Here is a 26,599-nt window from a genome sequence, read left to right on the forward strand (position 1 = left end):
TTACAGATGGTAAAGCAAAAAAGGAGATGTACAGGATCACAACAGAAATAGATTTTTCTTTAAAATGTAGAATTTTAAGCTATCAAAGCTATTGATGCTTTCACAATGAAATGGGTTTAGATGTCATGTGAATTTATGAAAGGAGAAGAAGTGACACACACCATGAAGCAGGGAAATAAAATGCAGGGAAAATGCCCGAGCAGGTAGATTGGGCTCCAGCAGTAGTTAATTTTATCATAGGTTCTTTATTTTTCTTAGCTGTTGTGGAGGGATCTGGCAGGAGAATATACTGCATCTCAAATGTAAAGGGGTGGGAGATGCTAGCAGCTATTTCAGGAGGCCAGATGCTTCCAAACCTGTTTTTCCTGTGCTCCTGCCCGTGGCAGCAGCCACAGCTCCTGCTGGCTGTGGGTAATTATACCATGATAAGACACAGCTGCTTTTGGGAGGGGGCCAGGTCGCACACATGGTCAGGACAAAACATCCCTACATCTGCTCAGAAACCTGCACCTGTGCCATCACAAGGGTAAATTATGTTAAATCCACAGACATTAATGTTAGCAGATGCCAATTCAGAGATTTCTTTACCTTTAAAAGGTCCTACAACTGCATATTGCAAACAATGGACATACAAATATACCTGTTCTTCTAACAGTCGACATTTTCTTGTATCCTTTGTTTTCTGTAATGAGCTACATGGCTTATATAACAAAACCAGTAGAAATAAATCTCATCAACTGAACTATAATGGGGGTAAAAAATACAAACCAGACAAACCTGCATCTTTCAAATGGAAGTTATATTTAAAGGAATTACAGAAGAAATAATTTGTGGGAAGAAAAGTTCAGGGAGAAGAATCAGATGTCAAAACTCTTTTCCTTAGATAAGACCATGGTATTATTCATCTACCTAGACTCTGATTTTTAAACAATATGGAGTATTCTTGGTTTCAGACTTTCAGCTTCTGACTGAAGAATTGTAAGCTGTTTTTCCTGTTCCCTTATAAAGTTCCGTAGATATTTCTGCTTCAAAATCTCTTGGTAACGCTGCTTTGTGATCTTTTCAGAAATATCCCGTGTGTCTGCATAAAATAAAGTATTAGTGTTAGCCTGTGCTCATAGGGCAGGTGTAGTCTATATTTACATGGGACTTGTCCTGGGGTTATTCCAAGTTCTGTGTAAAATAGGCAAGCATTTTAAAAAAGGCTCACAGTTGGGCTTAAGAGCCTTTATAGTACTGAATAAAGCAAAATCTTTCAAAAAGGTACTGGGCGTGCTTTCTTTAGTTTCTAGCAAGTGCCCACTGTTTTGAAAATCTGTAACTGTTTTCCACTAGTGGAAAGATGTCTATAGTTTTCCTAATAGTGAATACCGTTTTTTGCTCCACATTACTTCCTGTGTTCTCTTGGAAGGGTGGAAAGGAGCCCATTGAACAGCTCTCAGAAAAAATGAAAGCATGTTGCCTAATGAAGTTATTAATGACTGTAATATTTTGACTTGAATAGTTTCAGGAATTTAGTCAATTAGCTTTGGTTACAAGAGCCACAGGCTCCAGGTAACTCTTCAGTAACCATGTTAGGCTTTGGCAGGAGGGACTCTGCTCATTGTGCACACACAGTAACAGACAGGCATTCCTTGCCCCTCAGCTGGTGGAGGAGAACAGCACTGTCCCGCCTTGGAGTTATTTTCTGAACGTTCTTTGCTTGTGCCTTGAAGTGCATCCCTGGACTCACCAGCTGCCTCAATGATGTGCATCCTTTCTGACACAGAGATAAGCATTTCCTTCAGCTGCAGGCTGAGCTCGTAGTTTGCTTGCTCTTTTAGACGGATGCCCTTCTTCAGCTCTCTAACTTTTTTCTGATGGTTCTTCACATTCTTCTTGTGCAACTGTTCATTTGAAATTAATAAAGAAAGTATATGAGGTCATAGAAAAACTGTTCAGACAAACTTATGATGAAAAGCTATAATCTTAAGCACTGTGTTGTAGCTTGATAAACTTACATGTATGTTGATTTGACTAGTAGCACATTCTAAGCTTTATTTTGCATAGTGTCTTTCACACACTGTATCCCAATATGATTATGGAGTTCTAATTTAAGGAGCAGCCAAGGAATAAAGAGGTATGGGTCAGGAAGAGAGATATATTAAAGATAAAACTTGAAAGGCAAAGGGAGAAAAGGAAGGAAATTGAATCAGTGAGTTAAGGACATGCTCTTAAGGACATGCTGCTGCTGATGGATGGGCTGTAAAGGGACAAGATAAATACTAAAGCTTGAAGAGGAAGAGGAGGCTGATGCCAACTAGCACAACTTGGAGAAAATCCAGAGGAATCACTTAAAAACAAGGACAGTCATAATCTGAATGAAGAAATAGATGAGATAGCCAGCAAATCAGATTGTTATGTCTCTGTTATTTTGAATACAGGGGCCAGGGATACTTCGAACACGCTGGTGCTCTTGGAGAGAAACATTAAACAGTGCAGACTGAAAGAATGCTTCATTAGAAATGGAAGAGTGACTTTTATATGCGGTGCTGTGTAAGAAGTGATTAGCAGGTCTGCATTCAGATGTTCAGGATAGGAAAGTATTTAATTCCAGTAACAGAGCAAGTAGATTTCTCTCCCTAGGCTTGATCTCTGCAGCAATCCATCTATGATGACTGCTTCCAAACATTAGAGAACTGCTGCTGTAAACAGCACAGCTCAAGTTGAGGAAACTATTGAAAGCCAGATGTACAAATACATGAGATATATATAAAAATATATGTGTGTGTGTGTGTGTGTGTGTGTGTGTGTGTGCTATTATGGCTGTACTCAGTCCTTGAGTTAGCATGTCTATATCAATTGCCCTTATTCTTTCCAACACCTCTTGCTAATGAAGGCAAGGAGCTGCATTTAAACTTTCAGATGTGGTGGTTCACTTAGGATTTACCTTATCCATGACACCAAGACTCTGCTCCATCCCGGCTAAGTGCTGAGCGATGTGGGTGTCGTAGTTCTGCACAGTTAGGAACTGAAGAAGTAAAACCAGAAAGAAATTATCTTATGCCTGTTAATTCTCAACCATTCTACCCTTCTATAAAGAAAATCATACTATGTGAAACTCAAAGAACTAAAATTCCGCAGTGGTAAAGCTTACTAGTGATCATAAATGGACATTGTAAGGATACTCTTGGATGCTATATGAGTACTGGGCTGTGCAGCTGTTAAAAAGGATGTTATCTATTATATAATTATGATGGAAACAAGGGCCAAACAATTACGCTGAGATTGTCAAAAGCCCCAAGCTATACTTTTGTTTATAACGTAGTCTAAGATAACACAGCTGGAGGCCTAAGACAGTCTGTCTTTAGGCTAGAGAGGAAAATTATTTTCTGTCTAATGGCTTCCTAGTCGTTCTTACTTTTTTTACTGTTCTAGCTGCATAGTGATTGAGATTTCAGAGAAATTATTGGTTTTTTCATTGAGCACACTGCTACTAAAATACCTCTTTATCAAATGACAAATGGTAAACCCCATAATTTTTTATGGATCTGTAACGGGCAGTAGAAAAGTTTCTGTAGATGTAGATTCATCCTTCCAGAGTACTGTCCCACCAAAGTGACAGGTAGAATTCTGTGGACTGTTCTAGTTAGAAGAGGAGAAGCAGGAAAGACCCAGAAGGCTCCTTGTCTACAGAATTAAACTTCTTTCACTCACTGCTTCATTAACAGCCCTCATTCCAGATATTCTCAGGTCCTTGCCCACACACATTTATCTAAGCCATCCTTTTTTCCGTTCCTATTGTTGGGGTATTTGTTGCCTTGTCTTTCCCACTAACCCCATATTTCTACTCAAAAAGTGACATAAGTCAAGCCCCTCAGGGCACTCAAATTCTGATTAAACTGGAAAATGCCTTTGCTATGGGCAGTTTAATTCTCTCTGAAGGGTGAGAGTTCTGCTCATCAGTTAATGAAGTCTGAGCTAATGGCAACACTGGTGATAAATTTGCCACAAGAATTTTTCAATGTATTGTCACATCACCTCTTTGGAAAGCTGTTCTGTTGACTGGAGTTAAAGTCCTGTGGCTGTCATTCAGAACAAGCATTTGGAGAGCAGCGAAACAAACGAAGATTAAGGAAAACGTACGGTTTGAATTTTCTTTTAATCTTTTGATTGAACTGCAGTATCCTTACCTGCTGTCCAACACTTATCTTTTTCTCTATGCATTATAGATGTCCCCACTGCTGCATCTTCAGCCTACCCATCCTCCAGCATCCCTCACTCCAAACCTTTATGCCACCCACATCATCACCACAAGCCCGTAAGATTTCCCTGCAGTCTCCTACATCCCATACTGCAATACCCTCAGACTTCCCCTACAACCTTTCTTCTTCCTCCTTTCTTCTCCCAGCAGTATCCTTGGCTGTGTCCCACGACCTTTACCTCTGTTTCCTGGCCTGCCAGCTGGGCTTGTTCAGAGCTATGTCGGTTCTGACATGCTGGCCGGCTGCCCCCTCTTGCCTGCCAGGCATGGCAAACAATTCCCTGTTCTGCTGCTGGGCCAGCAAAGAGGGCAGTGAGAGGGTGGGACTCCGTGAGGCTCGGGCAGGAACGCTCAGTGTCTGTGTAGAGCAAAGTTACGGTATTTCTGTGTGATACCAGATGGGGGCACCTCAGACCTTCCACTTAAAAAGGATGCTGCTCGGTTTAAAAGATGTTCCTTGTGGCGCAAAATCCTGACTCCTTATTCGCCAGTTTTGAAACACTAATATTTAGGGCTAATTTTGCCTTAATTTACACTTGAATGTCCCAAAGAATTTCATCACTGCTAATCTCATGAGTAAAACTTCCCTTTGAAAGCTGACTTGTTGACCTATTAGGCGTCATATTTCTCAGGTAATAAGAGACTTACGAGGTATAAATATAAACGATCTTTCTTACAGGTATAGGCAGCATAATTTTCTGCAGTTAAAATACAAATTAGAGAAAGCAACTCACTAGCTGGCAATCTTTTGAAATAGGTAGTATTACAATATCCCGAGCCTTCTCTGTCAGATCTTGTATCTGCATTTTCATTTTCTTGTGTTCCCATTCCAGCTGTATTATCCCTTTAGAGAAGTCTTTAAATTCTACCATGGCAGTAATTTTTTTTTCTCCTTGAGCCTAAAAAAATAGATAAATGCTAATTAACACACTTTGCAGATTATGGAATAATTGTTTGCAAGAAGAGGGGCAAGCTTCTAAAGTTATATTTTTAGTCAGTTAAACATGCTATACTGCAGTCTCTTTCCAGGATTTGCTCTAGATGGTTATCTTTTAAGGAAGTTTGTTCTCTTTTATGCTCTGTGTCACAGCCTTGGATCATAGAAATAGATGAAGAAAATGACAACTACCCTCTCCCTCCATCTATCTATCTTACATAAGAATGGAAAGGCATTTTAGGTCTACAAATTCAAGCTTGCTCTGTTAAAGGTATTTTGCAGATGTTACTGAAGGCTTTGTGCAGTAGGAGTAAAAGGCAATTTTTGTACAGCTAGAATGCCTAAAAAATGAACAGTTCATGAAGGTATGAAAAACTGTTTTAAGTATCATCACCAATTTCACCTTACATAAAAAGCTGTATTAATTTTTTAATTTAATGTGAGCTATTATTCAAATGCTTCTTAACATGACTGTAAGTTTGCCTCGAGGGAATTTTCGGACTGGTCCCAGGATATTAGCATTTTCTATTTACAATATATGTGTAAGTGATGGAGTGTCTGAAGACTGTTGCCATTTCATTGATCTAAATTGTATTGACCAAACATCGAGAAAGCAGTCTGCACTGCAATCTTTACATCATGAGAAGAGACATTAGAGAATTCTTAATAGCTTCTAGATTACAACTGAGCCTGCTGGTGTGTTGTATTGAATTGAAACTAGATGTCAAACTGGAGATAAAGCAGAGCCCCCGGAGGACAATACATTTGTTTAAAAAGCTTAAATTCCTTTCAGATAATGTGAATTACCGCAAGAGTGCTATTCAGTTCTTCAACAACACTCCTGTTAATGAGAACAGCATCACTGTAGTCTGGGACCTCAGTACTTCCCAATTCCACCTGTCCTTGTTTTAGCAAAAACTGGACCATCAAATTCTGCTGAAGCTTCATCTTTTCCTCCTTCAGCCTAAGATGGCAGAAAACAGAAACAGCATTTAGTGATTTCAACAGGATTATATAAATCCTCCCATGATTCTCAATGGTTGTATTTATTACATAATGGTGGTATGTCCATGTAGGGCTTACTCTTTAACAGCCTGTCTTCTGTTTGCTTCTAAAGTGACTACAAAATCTGCAATTTATGGTATGTGTATACATGAAGTTTTCAACCACTGGATTCAGTTTAACATACTCTAGCAGATGTTCTGAGGGAAAATGTTATTACTGAAAAGAGGTCTTAATATCAGTTGAAAAGAAAACAGAAGAGACTTCCAGCCATTTTCCTGTATATTTCACTTTGGGATTCGGTCTTGATGATAACGAATGTGAAAATTATGTTATGTACATGAAAAAATTAAATATTGCAGGTCCAAGCAACAATGAAACCTAGATAAAAGAGTGTTGGAGAACAGAGATGTGTAATTTTGTTTGTAACTTTTGTTCTGTATTAGTGGAGTATTAAAGGTTAGCTGAACATAGGAAAAGACACAAAATTACCAAGTGAGTTCTTGGAAAATGTTCTCTAATTCTGACTTCATCTTCTCATTTTCATCCACTCTTCTCCGGAGAAAGGCCTGCATCTCTTCCAGTGCTAGGGCCTTCCATTTCCCCTAGGCAAGCAACATTGTGACATTCCCAACTTTTTCAACTTTGTCAGTATGTCAGGGCAAGCCTGACGAGGACAGAGAAGACAAGTTCCTAAGAAGATACCTGTATACATAAATAATGCAGCCCAGTATTTTGAGAATCTCAGTACCGCATATGAGAAATAAAGGTTACAATCCTTGTACTCTGCTCAGAAAATTATTTGTTCATATATGCATAGTTTATTCACTTGAAGGGAAATCATATTTGCATCTCCTTTGGTCAAATTTCATGTATATCTTTTTCTGGATAATTCAGATTTATGCATTCATGCTTTCATAATGAACAAATACATCTCCAGAAACACCTTTTGTTAAGAATTGCTCTTTATGTTCTAGAAAAATATTGGAATGCATTGGTGCAAGTGTAGAATGCTAATGGGAGAGGATGACTTCAACAGGTAATGGGAATCAAATACCTTATAGTTTTTTTTGGTATAGATAGAGAAAAGGAAAGTGATTTTTTTTTATTTTTAATGAAACCATATCAAGATCACAATCACTTTGATCAAATCCATCCATATTAACATGCTAATTTTTCCTCTGAAGAACAACTCAGCTAGAACAAGAGAACAGGCTTCCTAGTTATTCTGAATTGATGTGGCCAGAAGAAACTTTCAAAGGCCAATGGAATTTAGGGATCCTGGATTTCACCATTAGCTTGACCATACATGATAACTCCACTTAAGTTTAAGACTCCAAAATATCAAGAAGTATATGGGCAAAATAAAGACTTTTACGTACCAGCTCCTCACTCTCCATTTTATTTCGTCTAGCCAGACAAAAACGTTCCCACACAGACTGGTCTAAGCCACTAGGCATGTGCTCAGGACTATCCAGTTCATCCATGGCTTTCATTAAAAGGGAAAGTGCATCTTGGCAATCCTCAGGTGATCCCTTCACATAGGGGTTGGCGGTGTCAAGGAGGGTTTCAGTCCATGGGGTCCTAGTGCACACACAGAGCACAGACAGGATGTACTTTGTATTTCCTCTTGCATAGAAGAAGGTCACAAACCTCAGTCTCTTGCAAAAAGCAAATAGATAAGACTACACAAACTAAGAATATTGTCTTGGAACCTGATGATTATTTAGATTGCATTTAAAATAGGTTTTGTGGAGTGAATAAGGAAATGTACATTCAAAATAGCAATTGTTAGCATGATGGGAAATTAGCTATTGTTAACTATCCAATAAAAAGCAGGCAATATAATGTAGACTATTAGAATAAATAGTATTCTCATTCTTGACTCATGAGAAATATTAGCAGGGGAGGGGATCTTACTCTGGCCGATGCTTGTAAAGTTGTAGAAGTTCATGAAGGAGATCCTCAGGTATATCAGCAAACTCCTCTATAAAACCATGTTCCAGGCTCTGGGGGTGGGGAAGAAAGCTTTCTTGTTACCACAATATCATTTTTTAAAAAAACATCAGCATGCCCATATCTTCGAAATACAGGATACAGTGCTTTTCCAAGCACTCCCAAACATCATGGGAATCTGCACTATTTCAAAAATTCTTCAATTTAAAGGACACATACTGTCCTTTATTGCCTAATTTCATTGATCAGTGAGTTGACCAGAACTCTTGCTTACAGAGAAGTACATTCTTCTCATTATCAAGACACAACATTAACTTTTAACTTCTGAACCTCCTTGTGTTTCCAAGAGTCTCACCTTCCCTTCATGTATTGCGTCTTTATAGGGGCCTGTGTAAGCCTCAACACCATTTTTTGCAGTCAGGATTTTTCTTGCACTCTTGACCTATAGTAAAACCAAAAGATTTCAGGAACGAAACAGCCAGCAGAAGCACTGAATGGCTATTCACATACACTGATAAAGCTGACACTTCCTTATTTCTAGAGAAACCATGTGAGCTACTTTTAGTAACCATAGAGTGCCTTCTTCAGGGGTCACTTGTAGATACTGCTAGAAGATGAAGTGCTGTGAAATTAAACTAGCCTGCTGCTTAAGAATGTAACAAATTTGTATAAGAAGTGCTTACAAGCATTTTGAAACATTGAATGTAAGGACATATGTTGATATTTTTTTCCCCCACACAGATTTTCTTTTACTTTCACATCATCTCAGGTAAGACCAGTCAAAAAAATCTCAAATGTTGTTCAGTGGAGAGTTCTTAACTTTAGAATGCAATTTCCCCATTGTCATGGCAGAGTTCTGCTAAGTGTCAACATACTAAAGTCACGTTTTATAGATGCTGTTAAATGCTAATACTCTGCTGGGGAGACAGTTTTGTTGTATTTGACAGTTTCCAGGGACCAAAAGTTGTACCAATGAGACCACTGAGAAAGTGAAAAAAAAAAGTATTTTGAAAAATGTAAGCTGGTGTACACTTGGCTTCAGATGGCTTTAAAACTAGTCCATCCAATCCAGTGGTAGGGGCTAGGTGCCTGTTTGGAATCCCTCCCTGCAGCTCACAAAGTGCCACTGGCAGCTCCAAACACGGTGCTCTGCACAGGCTGAGCAGGACATCTGACACGTGGAGGCAGCAGAATATTATCTGTGGACTCATGAACAGCTCCATGAAGACAAAGTGGGCAAATGGGATAATATTGTCCCAAGAGCCAGAACCAACCTGCAGACTTGCATTGAAATCCAGATCTACTGCTGTGCTATCCAGGCTTTTGTTGACTTCTATGGGATTAGACAGGAATGGATAAACTCTAGGAGGTTAAACTGGTTGATAAAAATATAAACACTTTGTACTCTGTGGTCCGTTCTGCTTCCGTGGTCAGCTACTCTCACTCTGTCTTATGCTTTGAACTGGCAACGCACATCAGCATGGTCCTGGCCTGCACTGGACACCTCAGTGAAAAATGTGATGGCATTACACATTCTTTGTGCATCTTCCTGTCATAAATCCAACATAATTGGTACTTTCAGCTTGATACCAGGTACTAAAGAATATTATATGTAGCAAACAAATGGCAGTATGCCCTTCTGAATGTATGAAGTTTTACCAAAGAACTACAGATGAGCCGAGCTGAGTACCTATTAAGAAAACCAGATGTATTTATATGTATGTCACATGTACAGGTTGACAAAAACCCCAATGACCCTGTAAATTGTCAGAAAGTCCTTTATGGCAAGATTTTGGTTTGGAAAGAGCAGACTTCACATGAAACTGTACTGTAAACATGACATTACTCCTAACAACATTCCAAATGACAACTTACTTTTTCTTTCTTCTTTTTTGTAAGGAATTTATGAAGTCCAGCTTCTCTGGTGTCCAACTCTTCATCCAACAGTAAAGCATAAATGAGATTGACTATTTTGAGTTCTTCCTGTGAAATGATTGTAATATAATAAAAGTTAACATTTCTGCTGCACAGAGGCAGAGATGAAAAATTAATGCTTTTTGCAACACCTGGTAGATGACCATCTGTGATTTCACTTTCTTTTCAGAGAGTTTGCAGACACTCTCATCAAAATTTTGTGTTGTTTCCTTGATGGAATCTTCAAGTTTCTTCCATTCATTTCTTAGAAACTGGGGAAGGGAAGGACAAGAGCAGTTATATTACATCTGGAGGAACAAATAATTTCTGATGTGTCTCTAGATATATATATATATATATGAGATGATGGAGAATGCACAATATGGAACTGTGTAATTCAGCCAAAAGGCCACCGAAATTACTTGTTTGGAAAGAGTTATGCCAGGCTATAAAGTTATGTTGTTCCAATACTATTTTGAAGAATAGATATAATTGTATTATTTGTGTATGGCATCAGCAACTCTGGGAATGGAACCTGAAAAACACATTTCAATACTACTGGTACATTTGTGAAGGAAAGTTACCTTCTTAGGCTATCACAAGTTTTTACCCATAGTAATTGTTGTAAGTGGAGACTGCCTAATTCTACTGTCTAAGGTAAGATTTATTTAATATGCCACATGATCTTTGATGATTATTTATTCTTATTCCAGCCTGTTTATTGGTATTCATTTTTAGAACTTGCTTCTGAGAAAGACAGGAAGCTTTGGTCATGAGCACTGTGAACAAATCCATCTTTTCCTCATTTTAATTTACCTCTCTATACTCTTCTTTGTCTTCATTCAGTTCCTTGACTTTTTTCTCATAGTCTTCAAATGTTTTCTTTTCTTCTTCACTCCAAAGATCCTCAGGTCTGGATATAAAAGAAGGTGGAGGGATATCCTGGAAGTATTGAAGAAAAATATGCTTAAAAAGCAATATTAAGTCTACATCAGCACGCTAACAAACTACAGCATGCACTAAATTTCATGAAACATATTTCTTAGTAAGGTACAACTCAAAGTAACATATATATTCTGTTGCTCTTGTCTGTTACTTGCACCAGTAATTTTAGTGTAATTATATTGTGCTAGACTCACTGCCTTACAGGAATTCACTACTGGATCTTGTAAAATACAAGTATTTGGTACTCAAATACTACTGTCAGTACAAGATACACCACATTTTCTGTCTCAGAACCCCAAATCTAACTCCATGCTAATGTAAACTTCTAAGTGGAGTCCTAATTTTTCAAAACAGATCGATTTCAGAGGAGTGCTTAGGTGTGCCCTACCCTTTTTCTGTGGCACTCCTTCACATCCTTTCCTTCCTCTATCTATATTTGCTGAGTTAAATGAAACAATGTTTTTCTGTAAGATCACAGCCATGGATGATAGACCCTCCCCCCAGCAATATAGTTGTTATATTGGTAATATATTAGATAGATGTAATGATGATACATTAAATGGATAATGTTCCTCCAGTATTCCACTGTGACAGGAACAGGTGTTGATGAGTAAATCATACACAGGCAGTAGAATCTTGTGGTCTTTTTTTGTGTATGCTCTCTTATGGAGCCTATCTGGTCCTAATTCAATTCTACAGTTCTCCAGCTTTCTTCTGTCACTGAGGTTAGAGAGAGGTTTGCTGGTTGAATTTCACATTGCCATTAAGAGCCCACAAGTTTCCTAAAGGACATGGCAGAAACGCATCTCACCATTTTCAAAACGTCTTCCCTCCTGATTTCTAGCACTCCACCCATCATGTCATCAAGAGCACGCAGTCTTTCATCATCCTGGGAACAACCACAAAAAGTACTTGAAGGTACAAAAGAAGAGTAGCAATTGCACGTTTTGGGGACAACAACAGTGTTCGCCTCTAGATTATTCAGTGTGTCACTAGTAGATTGATGCTCTTTGGGGATGTGTGTGAAACATGCCAAAAGTTTCAGTTCACTGTATGAACAACAGATGTTCATATGCCAAATAACTTACTAAAACTGCCATTTTGGTAGTTTTGGAAAGAACACATAGGCATAGGGTATTCCTGGCCAACTGGCAAGCTATGATGAAGGAAGTTGTAGTGTCACTGTCTTATTGTGGATCTGTTTTGGGGCCAGAACCATCTTTTTTTTTACAGATAGATTTTAAAGCCAGAGGAAAGCACTATGGTCTCCTAGTCTGATCCCTGGAGAACAGAGGCTGCTCAATCAACAAACACATATCAAGCACAAAGCTCCAGACTGAGCAGTAGCATGACTTTGGACATGTATCTAGTTCCCAGCCACCTGATATGGTATTTTAAATTGCCCCTAAGCACATGCTTAAAAACTGTGAGTCTAACACTATCTTTTCTCCCCCCAGCTGACCTATGTAGTTCTGATTGTAAACAATAATAAGAGGGAAAAGGCACATATCGTTACCTACCAGTTTAAATTTATTCTCCCATACTACATTACTGGCATGTTTCAGTGCTGCATTAATTAAAAAGCCTAACCAGAGACAAAGGCCTGTAAGAAGGATACTACTTTAATTACCATAGCAGCAAGGCGTCTTTCCCGTTCAAGCTTAGCCAGCAATTCCAATTGCTCTTTCTCCTCTTGAGTCAAGTATTTCTCAGCTTTAATCTGAAGGAAGAAAATGAGGTTCATATCAGGGTTCTTTTCTCCAAACGTGATCACGTGGGGACTAAGAAGCTTTGGAAGAATGGTGGTCCTGGTTTTGGCTGGGATGGAGTTAAATTTCTTCCTAGTAGCTGGTACAGTGCATCCCTCAGCCTTGGGATTGGTATGTTGGTGGTGAGCAATTGTTTTTCATTTGCATCAGTTATTTTTCCTGGGTTTTCTTTCTCTTTTTATTATTTTCCTCTTAATTACATTTATGATTAAGTTTTAATTTAATTAATTACATTATGATTATCATTGTTGTTATTATTATGATATTTTATTTCAGTTATGAAGCTGTTCTAATCTCAACTCATGAGTTTTCTCACTTTTACCCTTCCAATTCTCTCCCTCACCCTGATGAGATGGGGCAATGAGCGAGCAACTGTGTGGTGCATAGTTGCTGACTGGGGTTAAACCATGACAATGCTGTAATACAAATTCTTAATGCTTTCTCTGCTCTATGACAATATTCCTCAAGATGAAAATTCTCCTTTTGTACAGCTACAAAAACTACATTTAAATATCTTAAAATATAAACCACCATCACTTTTGTTGATACTAGTTGTGTTTTGTGCATGCCTATTCTTACAGTGGGATAACATGCACTAGTGAGAGAGCAAAGAGAAATGGGAAAAGATTGGCCACATGAGCAGATAACATCAGTGGAATATATTGCATAAGAAATACGCTGTTTCTTTGTAAATAATTAATTGAATTTATAAGTACATTACTAAGTATGCTCTAATACTTAGATTTTCAGTTGGAAACTACTTTGTTTCAAAATGGCGCTCAGAGAAAACAGACAAACCCTTAACTATGGAAGCAGTTCCTGAAAGCCCAGTTTGAATGTCAGGAACAAAGAATTCCTACCTAATTTATGGGCATTTTGAAAACTTTTAACATCAATAAATTAATTTTGTATATACTTTTTTCATTTCAGATTGACTTATTAAGTCTTTTCTCCTTAAAAAAGAAAGGGAAGAAAATGAGCCAAAAAGATGATTTTAAGTATACAGACATAGCTGCTTTAAGGTTTTTCAGTACTGACACAATGTCTGGAAATGTGAAGAATTAGAGAACTGGATTTGAATGGGTGAAATAGAAAGATGCATTTTTCAGACACCTCTGAATCCTGAACAGTGAGCGCTCGCTCCGGCATCTCATCATCTGTAAGGACTGGCTCCCACACTTCCACTTGAAGTTCAAGCTGTTCCAGGATTTCTCGGATCTTCATGTTTGCTTCTTTCACTCGTGCTATCTCCTGCTCCTTTTGTTGTACAATTGCATCAAATTCCTCATTAAAAGCAGTTTTCACTTTGTAAATTACATCCTGGAATAGAGAAAAAGGAAACAGCAGTACTGTTCAGGTGATGCCATAATGATTTTTTGCCTTTTCTTTTATACCCCTTTTATATACCTTTTTATACCTTTTTGTATTCTTAGTGGTTTTTAGCCTACATTCTTAGACTTATTTTGTTAAGCTAGGAGACTAAACATTTCAGAAGCTTCAGAGTTAGGGATCAGTGTGCCCCAGACCCCAAGGTCCTCTCCAGATCACATTCTGTAAACTAAGATAGAACCATCCAGGGGAAGGCTCCTTGGGGGGGGGGGGGGCTTTCAGACCCTCCTTCGGGGGCTCATTCAAGCCTCTCATTGGGGAATTTTTGATAGCTATGCTAATTAGTAAGACCTAGAATGTTATACCTGATCTATTGTGGGTGGGCATTGTGGTGTGCATTGAGGTGCATTTGACCTGGACGTAGTGCACCTAAGGATCCTTAAAATAAATACCAAGGTAAAATCCCTTTTTCCCTTCCAACTGTGTTTGATTCTTGATTTTAAGACCAGGAAAAGGCATCACAGGTCACATCCATCCATGTTTATATACTACTCCTCAAGCCATCAGAATCATAAATGTGTCTATTTGTGTGTGTGACAGGGAGATAAACTGATAAACCCTTTATGGGAAAATCATAAGGGCAGAGTTCAAGCTTTGTTAAATGGAGTTGGGCAGATGATCTCTTTTTGCCTTTTTTTTTCCCTAGAAATTTTTATTCATTCCTTCTACGTATTTGGCATTTAAGAAAGAATCTGAAAGAAACATGCTGCTGCCAAAGTCAGATAAAAAAATCAGTCTATTTGGTTTTTTTTGGCCCTCTTCAGCTGAAAGAAGGAGGAGCTTCAAAGAAAAAAACATGTGACCTGTAAATCTAGAGACTGTAAGTCACAGGTGTAGGAAGGGAGAGCAAAGGATATACTTTCCTGATGCAACCTGCAGTTTCAATATGCTTTCATGTGATTCTCTGACATATATAAGTAAAATGTGTCCATTAAACAAACAAACATTGGAAACTGACTTTTTAAGAAGACCTCAGACCTTATAATCATTTTAAAAAACATGTATTCTGAGTGGATAAATTCTTCTTTTAGCAGAGATAATTGATCTCAACAAAGAAAAGTAGAACTTTAAGAGGGTAGCATATGTCTCTCTTACTGTATCCATTTACTAAAATGCACCATGAAAAGGATACAGATACCCTGAAACTGGATAATCAATTTCATATGTTGTTCTTCCAAACCCAAGCTGGAAAATCCACAGCACTATGTGCATTTATCAGCTTTTGTCTCAGTTACTCAGAGACTGGTGCAACTCTCCATTGTTTAGTGTCAGTATGTCCAAAATCTAACAGTGGCTGTGACTGCTGTGAAAACCAACAGATATGAGAGTGTCACTGCAGTAAGACAAATTTCAGAAGGTATCACCTTCAATAATATTGTCTGATGGAGTTTCTGCTCCCTGGTGTGCAAGTCACATTGGTGGTATAGGGTAGATGTGTCGCCACCATACTGACAGCTCAGGCTTCCATTTAGGCAGTGAGATGCACCATTGTCAGCCACTTCTTCTGCTGCCTTCTCTCCTTCTTCCTCAGATAAAGCAGTCTCAGAGTCAACCTCAAGAGTTTTCTTCTGAGCCTGCATGTCACAAACATGGCAACTGTGTTAGATTTGTACACGATCCAGTGGCACATGATGAAAAAAATTCTAGAGGTTATATTCTTCAATTAAGCTCAGTGATCAAAATAATACAAGTTGAAATGTTCATATCTGGAATATTGGGTCCATTTGTAGGTTCCCCAGTACAACACTGGGAATACTGAAGCAAGTCCAGTGATAGGCCACTAATATGAGTAAAGACTTTAAACATTTTACATGTGAGGACAGACTAAGAGAACTGGAATTGTTTACCCTCAGGAAGGAGAAGGCTTGGGGGGTTCTTTTTCCTGAGAGGGTTGTCAAACGTGAGAAAAGGTAGCCCAGAGAAGTTATGGATTCTTTCACCATGGAGCTATTCCAAGCCTCACTGGACACAACCCTGTGCTGCATGCTCCAGGAATGTTGGACTAGATAAACTTCCAAAGGGTTCTTCTAACCCCAGATATTCTGTGATTATTTAAGACTAATACATCTTTTTTAGCAACATTTCGTCTTTATTTCTATTTTCAAATTAACTTCAACAGCAAGAAAATGAGCCTTAGGAATGTAATTAGATAAAGAAGTGATAAGATGCCAGCTCAAAATATCATGATCTGTACCTTAAGATCAGCTGTCTCAGTCTTCTTTAAGTGAAGAACTTTCTTCAAAGTTTCCAGCTCTTCTTTACTACGTTCCTTCAGTGGATAATTACTCACTTGACAATCCATATGGAAGCACTGCTCAAATTTAAAATACAAAAACCCAAAGTAAGAATTTCTTTAGGATGTTTCTATCAGTTAATTTGTTCAATACCTGAATGGTAAACAATTACAAAGGCTTCTTAGAATCAGGAATAAAATTGAGGATCAATTAGTACAGACAATGTATTAAATACAGTTTTTAAAAAGAATCTATGGATGTGGTCTCTTTATCCATCTTTATCCACAGAATTAAACCAGAACTAGTTTTTTTTTTTTTTGTAAAATGACTTGCTCTTTCACTACCCTTAGGATAATCCAGTACCATCAGTTTCACTCATCTCCCTCTGTTTACAATAGGCAAAATCAGGGTTAAGTTTTGCCTTTATGTTCTGTGTAGCAGAAATCCTATGGACTGCACAAAGAAAAATAGTGTTTACTTCTATATTGTCTGAGATCAAGGAATTAAAGTGTTGCCTATTTGCTAATCAGCACCCTTTTCCACCTTAGAAGGTAAAATCAGCCAGGCTCGGACAAAATGAACAGAATAAAAGATTTCCCTGAGCCCTGGGAAGAGGTAAAATTTTCCCCACACCATAAGCAAATCAGAAACATGTTATTTTGTCTCAGTACCTTAAGGAATAAATAAACTACTGCAGAAAATGTCTTAAAAAGAAGAGGTTACCTTAACTGCACGCCCTTTTACACACATAACATCCCAGCAGTCATATTTGATTAAATCTTGCAAATAGCAGTAGGATAAATTCTCCATCTCAATCTCCTTCCTCGCCTTTCAAGATACAGAAGAGAAAATAACAAGATGCGATGCAAAGTAACAAGATATGGACAATGTGCATTGAATTATTGAAAGAAAACTAACAGATAAAATGAATTATCAATATTTCATCATCTTAGACTATCACTACCATCTTCTCCAAAACCTATATTGCATAGTACTGAAGGCATCATTTTCTATGTGATGAAAAGCATTCTAGAACTTAAGCAACATGCCCAAGGCCACAGTGTGAGATTTATAGTTTCTGGCATAAATCATATTCCAATTTGCTTGTCTGCATCAGCAGTTTCACCTACTTCAAAAAGTGACTTTAAATACTTTTCCGTTTTTCTGCTTCTCAGCAGTGAACACAACTTTGAGATAATCCTCTGCTATTCACTCATTTTTCTCCTTTCCACTTACAGTTTTAAAATGTTCCCCCATTTTGCCATACCCTGGCCACGTCTCGTTCAGCCTCTTCTTGCACTCGTTCCTGTTCTTCTAAATCCAGGTTGAACTCCCAGTGCTCAAGTTTCTCAATGTCTGGCACCTGCTCATTTTCATGCATCATTTTCTGAATCTGTTTTTTTAAAAAATGAGTGTAAGGAATAAAAAGTAATTTGAACGTGAATAGGGGAAATGCTATTTTTAACACTATAGAACTTGATATCAGAGAAAATTATTTTAATTACCTGCACTTTTAACTGCCTTATGGGAAGAAACAGAAGAAAAAAGAGAGGACAGTATTTTCTATAATGGAAGGTTGTTAGGCAGAAATAAGCCTGCTGAGGGGACAGATATAGGTATAAGGTACAAGGTATAAGGGTGGTACAAAATATTCATTTGGAGCAAAGGAAACTGAGAAGCAGACAGTAACTCCTGGCAGTTTTAGGAGTTCTTCAGGTCCCTGAAGAGACACATCTCTTTAATACCTGTCTGCTCAGAGTTTATGACAAAAATGTAACTGAGCACTAGAGCTCACAGCCATAAAGGAAGTGTTCTTGTAAACAAAACTGGGAAGCTGAGCCATTACCCTTGTAAGAAACTCACAGTTTCACGCAGCTTTTTAATTCCCATTTGCACTTCTTCCTTCTGGTTAGCAAATCTCCGAGTGTCTTCTCTCATAACCTGACATACAACAAATGTATTGTTGAAAGACAAAAAAAAAGGCAAGAGGAAAAAAAATACTGAAGTAATCTAAAGGAACATTTTCTATACAGAAAATAAAATGCCAGAGGGGTTAATACCTGAAATAGACACAACCCTAATTGAATAGGATAATCCTTAGAATTGCACAAGAGAAAACAGATCTCACAGTCAGGTCACACTGTAAACTGGTTGTACAGCAACAGCGCTTGAAAAAAAGAAGATTAACTAAAGAAAGACGTAATTACAAGTGCAATGCTTACAGACACATTGACCTGCATAAAGCCTACTGCCAGAATTTTTTAATCCTTAGATTTTTCATTGTTGAAAATTTTCACTGCTTTCATTTTTCATTGAGTAACCTGCCTGGTTTCTGGTAATAATCTTCTGTGCAACTTTTTGACATTTAGAATACAAAAGTCTTTTTATAAGTTTCCAAAAGAAGTGAATTTGTCAGGCTTTTTTTTTCTTTGCTTTTTTTTTCTTTACTCCTTGTGTAGAAGTGCTCTTCTGGTCTTCAGAGCTCCTACTGTGCTTGGCACATTCTCTGATGTGTTTATAACCTTTACCTAGAATTTCTAAAAGTCTAGATCAGAATGGTTGAAGAGAAGTCCAAATGTGAGAAAAGCTTTTGAAACTAGATCCCTTTACAGCAAATACCTTAGCACCCCAAGTAACTAATGACCCTTGAAAACTCTGGCTTCGATTAGTACTTGTTCTGTGAAAGTACCTTCTGCATTTTCTGCCCTATCCATGTCATGTCGTTGGTATTTGTGACGTTTCCATCTTCTTCTGCCACCTCTGCAGTGGAAGATTTCAGTGGTGCCTCCTGAAATTAAGGATATAGACGTCTAGCTCAGGTACTTAGAGAGTGAAAGAAAGATGGAAATTAAAGAAAAAGTGGACTCCCATTAGAAACACCACCACTTAGAAAGTGTTACATTTTTGTTGCCTAACCAGTACCCAGATTTGATCCTGCAAACCCTTGCTATTGTGCAACGCCTTTTGAGTCAAATGATCAACTGGACTAATCTCTGTAATCACAAGTTTGATTGATTCCAATGGAAAAATACAGAATTAGTAACACACAATGTATAGCAGTAACATCTCACTGGGAATGACACGTAACTTCACATGAGGAGAAACTGACTTTCACAGTTTTCTGTGCCTTAGGAAACCAAGTGAAACTGAAGATGTGAATGTCATCTTCCCATAAATTTTCCATTTCTTTGATAGTACTCTTCTGCAAATTACTATTTAAGCATAATCAGCCTATCCTCAGACTTATTCTTCCACTTTAACAAAAGGATCAGTGTATTAAGGACAATTTTTATCATGTACAATTTCAGGATAATGATCAAACTTTTTCCCCCATAAAAATAAAGAAAACACATTAAATTTCTTTACTGGAAGTGATTTTGATGTGGACTCTGGGTCAAACTTCCATTCTGGCATAGATTTTAAAAATGAATTTTCATCTGAAGTAGACTTGTTCAGTATTTCAAGAAGAGATTGCCAGTAAAGAGCAGCTTGCTCTACTTCAGTTTCTTTTATCTCCCTGGTAAACAGAAAGGGAACTGATGTATTTTTTGTATATTATAGAAAAGGACAAAGTATTAAATATTCATTATAACACAATTATTAAGTAATTTTAAAATGCCTATTCAATATTTTTGTATTGTTTGAGTTCTAGAATTGCATAATTAAGTGAAGTCTCCAAAGAAGTAAAAATTCTGAAAGACAGATTGCCCATATTAAAAATATTGCTCTGACAGAGTCATCTTTAATCTATGCATCTACCTGAACATTGATTTTACCACAGAAAAACTGTACATTCAAGTGTCTCTTACTCCTAATGTCTGTTAAGAGCTCTCTATAGCCACAGTGGAATTCCCATTAAAGCTGTGATGTCTCCTTATCACTGAGTTAAAATAGTAACTCAGGAGATTACATTCCTTACATCCCCAGGGAGCCCTTTCCAGAGCTGATTTGAGAATGATAAGAAGTATCACTACTGGCAATACTTCCCAGAAGATACTCCTGTCTGTTGTGCTGGAATCAGACCCAAAGTGCAGTACTTTTCCGGAGCTAGGGAGGCCAGCTGCCTCTAAAGATGAGAGGAATGATTTTATTTCTATCCAATTCTTCTTACTTTGAGACTAAGAAAAATGAAGTCTAGAATCACAAGTAGATGCAAAAATTAATCTGTCAGGATACAAGAAATGACACAATCAATATTAGTTGCCACTTTATACATACTTCCACTTCAGACACACCAGGGCACAATCATTTTCACCGTTAACTAGGATGAAATTGCCATCCAGGGAGAATACCATGGATCTGATTCCCCCTCCTTGATACGACTGACAATGCTTTTGAGCAAGTATATCCTAGAGAAGTCATAGAAGCAGTATCAGCAAATACATTTTTATAATGGAATACGTATTTAAATTATTTTTATTATTTAAATTTTTTAAATATTTTGATGTTTCTTTATGTTTAGATAAAAGTCAATCCAAAATGGCAACACAAAGTACATAAAATACTAGGGGTTTTAAGTTTAAAAGGTTCGACTACACATGGGACAAGTTTGTAGTATATTGATTTTGCAGGAGATAAAGAACAGTAGCAAAATTATCTACACTAAGATTTACTGAAGAAGGAAGTAAGTGGTTTGTATGACTGTATACACATTCATTATAAAAACAATGGTCCTGTATAATGCTGTATCAGTCCATGTTCAACACAAATTTTTCTCAAACACCTTCTATTCAGGTGAGGGAAAGTTTACAGTGAAGGAAAGTAATTTTCACACTTCTGTCTCACGTAAATCAAACAAAGCCTGTGCCCAGACGCCCACCTACCAGAGTAGAAGTATTGTAGATAAACAAAACACCATCCTTGGCTGCTGCTGCCAGCCACTGGCTGTTGGGTGATAAACAGAGCAAACCTGATCCAAACTGATTGCTAGGAATCCTCTTTTCTGATGAATATACTGATGGATCTTCCAACTTACTCTGCCAAACAAGCAAAAGGTTAGCAGCAGTTCAGATGGTATCTATGAAATATCTATGCCATTTTGAGAAGATTAATGACAGGTTTGTGGGTTACCACATGCACTGCAGTTTAAACTGTTGTTGGATTACTAATCTAGTAATTACTAATCTAGTAACTAGTGCCATTGCTGTGCTGCTGCTTTGCCTCTCATCTCTGCAAAAGGGTCTGGATTCAGTATGTTTGAGCCTGGAATTTCTTGGCTCAGAAAGGATGTGACATGTCAAGGAGGAATGCTGACCTTTAGAATTCACCTTTTTACTTACCTTGACTCAAAACTCTGGGAGACCTGTGAGCTGCAGAGAGCTGCAGTTCTTCAGCAGGCAATGACAGTGGCTTCCTGAAGCTCCCACTACTTCATTGTGAGGCTGGGCTGGGTTTGCATCTGAGAGTCCTGGGCTCACATTGGCTCAGCCCCTTCAGGAGCTGCATGCCCAGGTCACTCAGCAGACTGCACAAACCCACAGCTCCAGCACAGAAGCCACATGTGAAGTGCCTGCAAGTGGTGTGGATTTTAAGAACCAATATAATAGGACAAGGACATTATTTTTGCCAGGTTTCTGAGCAAGTGCTAGGATACTAAAAGTTGATGAGTATGTATGGAATAGGTATTTTGAGTGGACAGAGGATTTCTTTAAGATAATATCCTGCTATATTAATTTCATCTACAGCCTTTGTTTGCTGGTATTTAACCATCACCCAAAGTAAAGCAACTGCAGAGAATTACCTCTTCAGAGAGGTGGTATTTACAGATGAAAGGTGCACAGGTGCAGTAGCCATACACAATGTTATCCTTCAATCTGACTGCTGAGCTCAAAGGGCAATCCAGATCATATTGCTCCTTTTTCAAGTCACTAGTGTTAAACACTCCTTGTTCATTCACATACTTATCATTATCTAAAAGATTGACAAAAGAAAGAGGGAGAAAGAGGCATCACTACCACTAATGCAGGTGCTTTCTCTATCATGTAATTATGAAAATGATCCTCAGCAAGGAGTGAGCGTGATGTAACTTTTCAGGGAAGAGATTGGGAATTCATTACTTAGATTTAACACCAACTCAGTGAGTTGTGCTGATGTAGCACACTGCAGTGAAGCAGAGCAATAGCTCTACTGGCTCTAAAGAAGTACGAGAAACAGTTTAACCACAGTGCTGTGACAATTTGCATACACTAATTTACTCTGCTTCTTGAGTATTACATCAACAGTGCTAATTAGTTTGCATGAAGGTTCATGTCACCACTGCGTTCATCTAGAACTTATTTTAGGAATCTCTGCCACGAGGAACACACAGCCTGGGTGGTATTGGTTAAAACACTGCAGTTCACATCTTCAAAAGAACATTTTATTCTTTTTGGTTCCCTAAATTGAGCTTTAAAGGGACACCTGAAATTAAGACTGACGAGGCACCTGATATAAAACTGAAATGAAGACAATAACTGTAGATCTTCAGCCACTTTGAAAACAAAGCCCCATTTTATATGTCTAAAAATAGGCACAAAAAAATCTAATATTACCGAATATTTAAAGAAAATATTAACTTTGTTGAAAACTACAAAACTACTTTTTGAAAAGTTTGTAAAATGTACAGCCTTTTAAAAATTAAACGTAAGTAACTTGAAAATCTGATCCTAGGCTTGTTGCCCTAGAAAAAGTTAGTATATATTGCAATTCTTACCTGTTGCAATTGCTGAAGACAGATGAAAAATTTCCAGTCGTGCTTGTTGGACCTCTGCTACATTAAGAAGTACCATCACTTCAACTAAGTCATTCTTTAAGTCAGAAATTACAGAAAGGTGGAGCACTTCATCTGCCAGTACTGAAGCAGGTAAGGAACATCAATGGAAATTGTTACTGAAGCATGGTAACCTTGTTTTTACTAAGCTATCCTGTGACACAAAACGAGATCCCAGTTTGGAATACATCTCAGCTCAGGAGTGCTGCATGCACTCAACTCCGCTTTAGGCACTGGGTGCTGGGAATCCCTAAGCACAAGCTCATTATTATTACACTACACAGTCAAATCTGAATTTACCTCCAGCTTGAATTGTAGCAATTTTGAGGCTGTCTGCTGGTAACTGCCAGATAAAACACAGAAAAACCCTCCTCTAACAAGCCATCCAGACAATGATCAGGCAAATTACAAAAATTAAGGAGATAAATTAATTAAAATGATAATATAATGTCCTTTATACTTAAAATTATGGTGAATGTCGATACACACAGATATTATCTGTAAGAATACTGGTTTTGGAAAAATAAATTCACAAATTTCAAATTTTTTTTGTGAGTTAAAATTCATCATATTTTATTCCTCACTATCAATCAGCAAAGCTGACAATTTCAGCAGTCCCCATGTTAAAGATGACTGTGGTAGAAATTTGTAACAGGAGATTACACACAATGATCATAATCTACAGTTTTTTAATCCAAATTCTCACAAAATTCTTTAGTTTACCACTATTACTTTTGTGCTGGAGCTATGATCAGTTTGTCAGCTAATCCATTCTTTTCCCTGTGACTTATACATACTCTGAAAGAAGGTAATATTGGTACATTTGCTAACTAAAATTACAAAGGGGGGAAAAAAGCAAAAAACCAAAACCAACCAACCAACCAACCAACCTCCCCAAAACAAAACAAAAAACCCCAAAAAGAACTCCGGTCCTTACAAAATAGGTGGGAAGAATATGTTTAGTCCTCCCAGAAAATAAGTAGAATGAAGGTGAGTGGCTTAGCCTGACTGGCAAGTACACTTAAAATTCAGAAAATAGTGAGAAGAAAATGTAATTAATGTTGTTACATGTATTACCTATATATCCCAGAACTTGGAATAATTCTGATGGACGAGCATCTAGAATAAAGATGTGTCCTTCTGTAGCTCTTGCAATGAGGAACTGGCCCCTCTGATCATAACTATGTAAAATGCAAATCCAAGTAGAAATCAATTCAATACAGTCAATAAAAAGAGTCAAATAATTTCACTCCCTTAACATGCTGACTTCACTGAGAGCATAAACACAAATTTCAGCTTCTGGGTTTACACGGTTAGGGTCTGATATAAAGCCCAGTGCTATGAATGCAGTTTCTAATTGAGTGGGTGGTCAATCTAAAGCTGATCATACTCCACAGCAGTCCGCATTAACAACTTTGTTAAGTCAGAATTTCTTTTACATTCACTTTTTTAGAAATAAAACTATTATACAGATCTTGATATTATTTTGAAAAAACATGTCTTTGCATTGATTGAATTTTGAACAAGTTGCTTTCTGTATCTATTTTTAAAGTTCTGTCTTAGGTAGCTGTGAAAAGAGACACATCTGAGTCTCAAATAAAAGGCAGATTTATATTAAAGTTTAGCAGTTCAAAATCCATTGTATCCTTTGCAAAGTAGAGTAATGCACTCTCAGATTTTTCAATAACTGGGGGGAAAAAAACCCAACCAACAAAAACCCCAACCAAACAAAAAAAGCCTTTTAGATCACTAGAGCGAATTACAAGAGGACTGGTAAATTCCAGAACTTTAAGCAAATGAATAATTAACAACGGTAACAAAAATGCACCAAATAAAAAGAGATGACCAAAAGGCTTAAACTTAACTTCACAAAACCTTAAATTTATATTCAGTGAGAAATAACCCTCTAAAGTCAGATACATGGAATTGTGAATAGTTACTGCATATGGTGATCTGTCAGAAAGCATCTTACACTTCAGTATCTTCTGTGTTTGGTTAAACCTTCTTAAAATACAGATTTATTACATTTCTCTTATATAAATCCTGCTACTACCTGTTGCAAGCACTTCAGAATATGTTGGAAAAACATAGAAGCTGTTAAAACATTTTAATTGGTTATTTGTAAAATAAAAATTTCTTTTTTTTTTTCTCAACCAATATCATTACTCAAACAATAAACTGACAATATTCCTACCCTACTAGATACTTACTGCAAAGACAGCACTGGAAGTTTGGAAAGGAAAATTTTGTGAACAACGCGTGGAGCTTCAGCTTTGGTAACATCAACAAAACAGATTTGACCTATTTGGGTCCCTACAGCAACACTGTTGGAGGAGGGACAGCAAGCCATAGAAGTTGCCTAGTTGAGAAGTAGAAGATACTTAACAGTTCAACATATTTTTATATATTATGCTATTTGTTAGTATGACATTTCCTTTGCTATTTAAAAGTCCCTAAAATTTGAAGAAGAAAACCCAAGTAGTTTATTTAAAAAACATGTTTTTAACAAAGAAAGTATTTTAGAGCCATCATGGAAATTCAATCTATGCTTTGTAGCTACACATTAAAAGCTAATTCTATTCTTTCCAGAAAATACCAACCATTATATCCACTCTCCAGATTTTAAGTAAAAGAAGTTTCACCTAAATAAAACAGTGAGTGCACTGTTGTGCACAGCTGCTACAGAAAGGGATTTTCTTCCTTACTATGTCAGATTTCAGGGTTTGAATGCATCTTAAGACAAAGCATTAACACTTTGAAATATTTTTATCAACTCAATTCTTAAAACCTGTTTTTCATATCAGTCAAGGCATTTAGCTTTTATACCTTCAAAACTTTTCTGTTACTCATTAAAAAGAAAAAAAAAAAAGGAATACCATAAAAATTAAAATTTAGGTATTGTTTACAAAGATGTGCTTAAAGACACATCACTAGGACATGTGGCTGAAATGTTTCCTCTGCTTTGTAGTCAAGATAAACACATGACATGATTAGCTCAAGGAAACATTGTGAAACATAATATTCTTTAAATCTCATCCATGGGTTGCTCAAAGACATTACTGAGCTTTGCTCAGCGCTAGTTGATCCAAATCTGTGGAATATTATGCTATCAATAGAAAAATATAAAAATTTTAAGTATCAGTCACGATATAAGATCCTGGTTTCATGTACCTCAATACCAAGGTTTAGCTTGCTGAGGAAAGTTCCATCTTCCAAGGACCAAACTTGTACTTCACCTGAAACTGTTACAGACTGTTGAACAGAGAAAAACAGAGTCAAAAGAGGATGAAATAACCAAATAGTCTAGAAGTGACTAGTGATCTCCTATAGAATATAAATTCAACTAATCTCTATCATAGCAGATTAAGGGTTACTAGCTTCACTTGGGATTATTTAGCTTTTCATTAAGTCCAGTTGCTGCAAGGTACACCTGCTTAAGGAATACTTTCAAAAATTTTTGTG

General features: G+C 37.3%; 1 protein-coding gene across 1 annotated transcript in view; it reads right to left on the reverse strand.

The window, feature by feature from the left end:
* Positions 1 to 778: 778 nt before the first annotated feature.
* The window catches only part of CFAP43 (cilia and flagella associated protein 43), a 44,484-nt gene continuing 18,663 nt past the window's right edge, over positions 779 to 26,599 (reverse strand). The window contains exons 11-39 of the mRNA XM_017725882.1: positions 26,309 to 26,389; positions 25,348 to 25,496; positions 24,215 to 24,318; positions 23,081 to 23,221; positions 22,130 to 22,299; positions 21,213 to 21,365; positions 20,608 to 20,738; positions 19,756 to 19,906; positions 19,079 to 19,177; positions 18,253 to 18,330; positions 17,657 to 17,782; positions 17,113 to 17,217; positions 16,350 to 16,466; positions 15,520 to 15,729; positions 13,880 to 14,086; positions 12,628 to 12,717; positions 11,809 to 11,886; positions 10,869 to 10,994; positions 10,205 to 10,324; positions 10,014 to 10,121; positions 8,494 to 8,580; positions 8,103 to 8,191; positions 7,565 to 7,766; positions 6,675 to 6,787; positions 5,988 to 6,144; positions 4,978 to 5,142; positions 2,930 to 3,010; positions 1,733 to 1,886; positions 779 to 1,081 (exon numbers count right to left, since the gene is read on the reverse strand). Coding sequence (XP_017581371.1) covers positions 924 to 1,081; positions 1,733 to 1,886; positions 2,930 to 3,010; positions 4,978 to 5,142; positions 5,988 to 6,144; positions 6,675 to 6,787; positions 7,565 to 7,766; positions 8,103 to 8,191; positions 8,494 to 8,580; positions 10,014 to 10,121; positions 10,205 to 10,324; positions 10,869 to 10,994; positions 11,809 to 11,886; positions 12,628 to 12,717; positions 13,880 to 14,086; positions 15,520 to 15,729; positions 16,350 to 16,466; positions 17,113 to 17,217; positions 17,657 to 17,782; positions 18,253 to 18,330; positions 19,079 to 19,177; positions 19,756 to 19,906; positions 20,608 to 20,738; positions 21,213 to 21,365; positions 22,130 to 22,299; positions 23,081 to 23,221; positions 24,215 to 24,318; positions 25,348 to 25,496; positions 26,309 to 26,389 — 3,750 coding nt within the window. The 3' untranslated portion in view covers positions 779 to 923. The remainder of the gene's footprint in view (positions 1,082 to 1,732; positions 1,887 to 2,929; positions 3,011 to 4,977; positions 5,143 to 5,987; positions 6,145 to 6,674; positions 6,788 to 7,564; positions 7,767 to 8,102; positions 8,192 to 8,493; positions 8,581 to 10,013; positions 10,122 to 10,204; positions 10,325 to 10,868; positions 10,995 to 11,808; positions 11,887 to 12,627; positions 12,718 to 13,879; positions 14,087 to 15,519; positions 15,730 to 16,349; positions 16,467 to 17,112; positions 17,218 to 17,656; positions 17,783 to 18,252; positions 18,331 to 19,078; positions 19,178 to 19,755; positions 19,907 to 20,607; positions 20,739 to 21,212; positions 21,366 to 22,129; positions 22,300 to 23,080; positions 23,222 to 24,214; positions 24,319 to 25,347; positions 25,497 to 26,308; positions 26,390 to 26,599) is intronic.

This window comes from Corvus brachyrhynchos, unplaced genomic scaffold (assembly GCF_000691975.1).
Source record: "Corvus brachyrhynchos isolate BGI_N302 unplaced genomic scaffold, ASM69197v1 scaffold61, whole genome shotgun sequence".
Lineage (NCBI taxonomy): Eukaryota > Metazoa > Chordata > Aves > Passeriformes > Corvidae > Corvus > Corvus brachyrhynchos.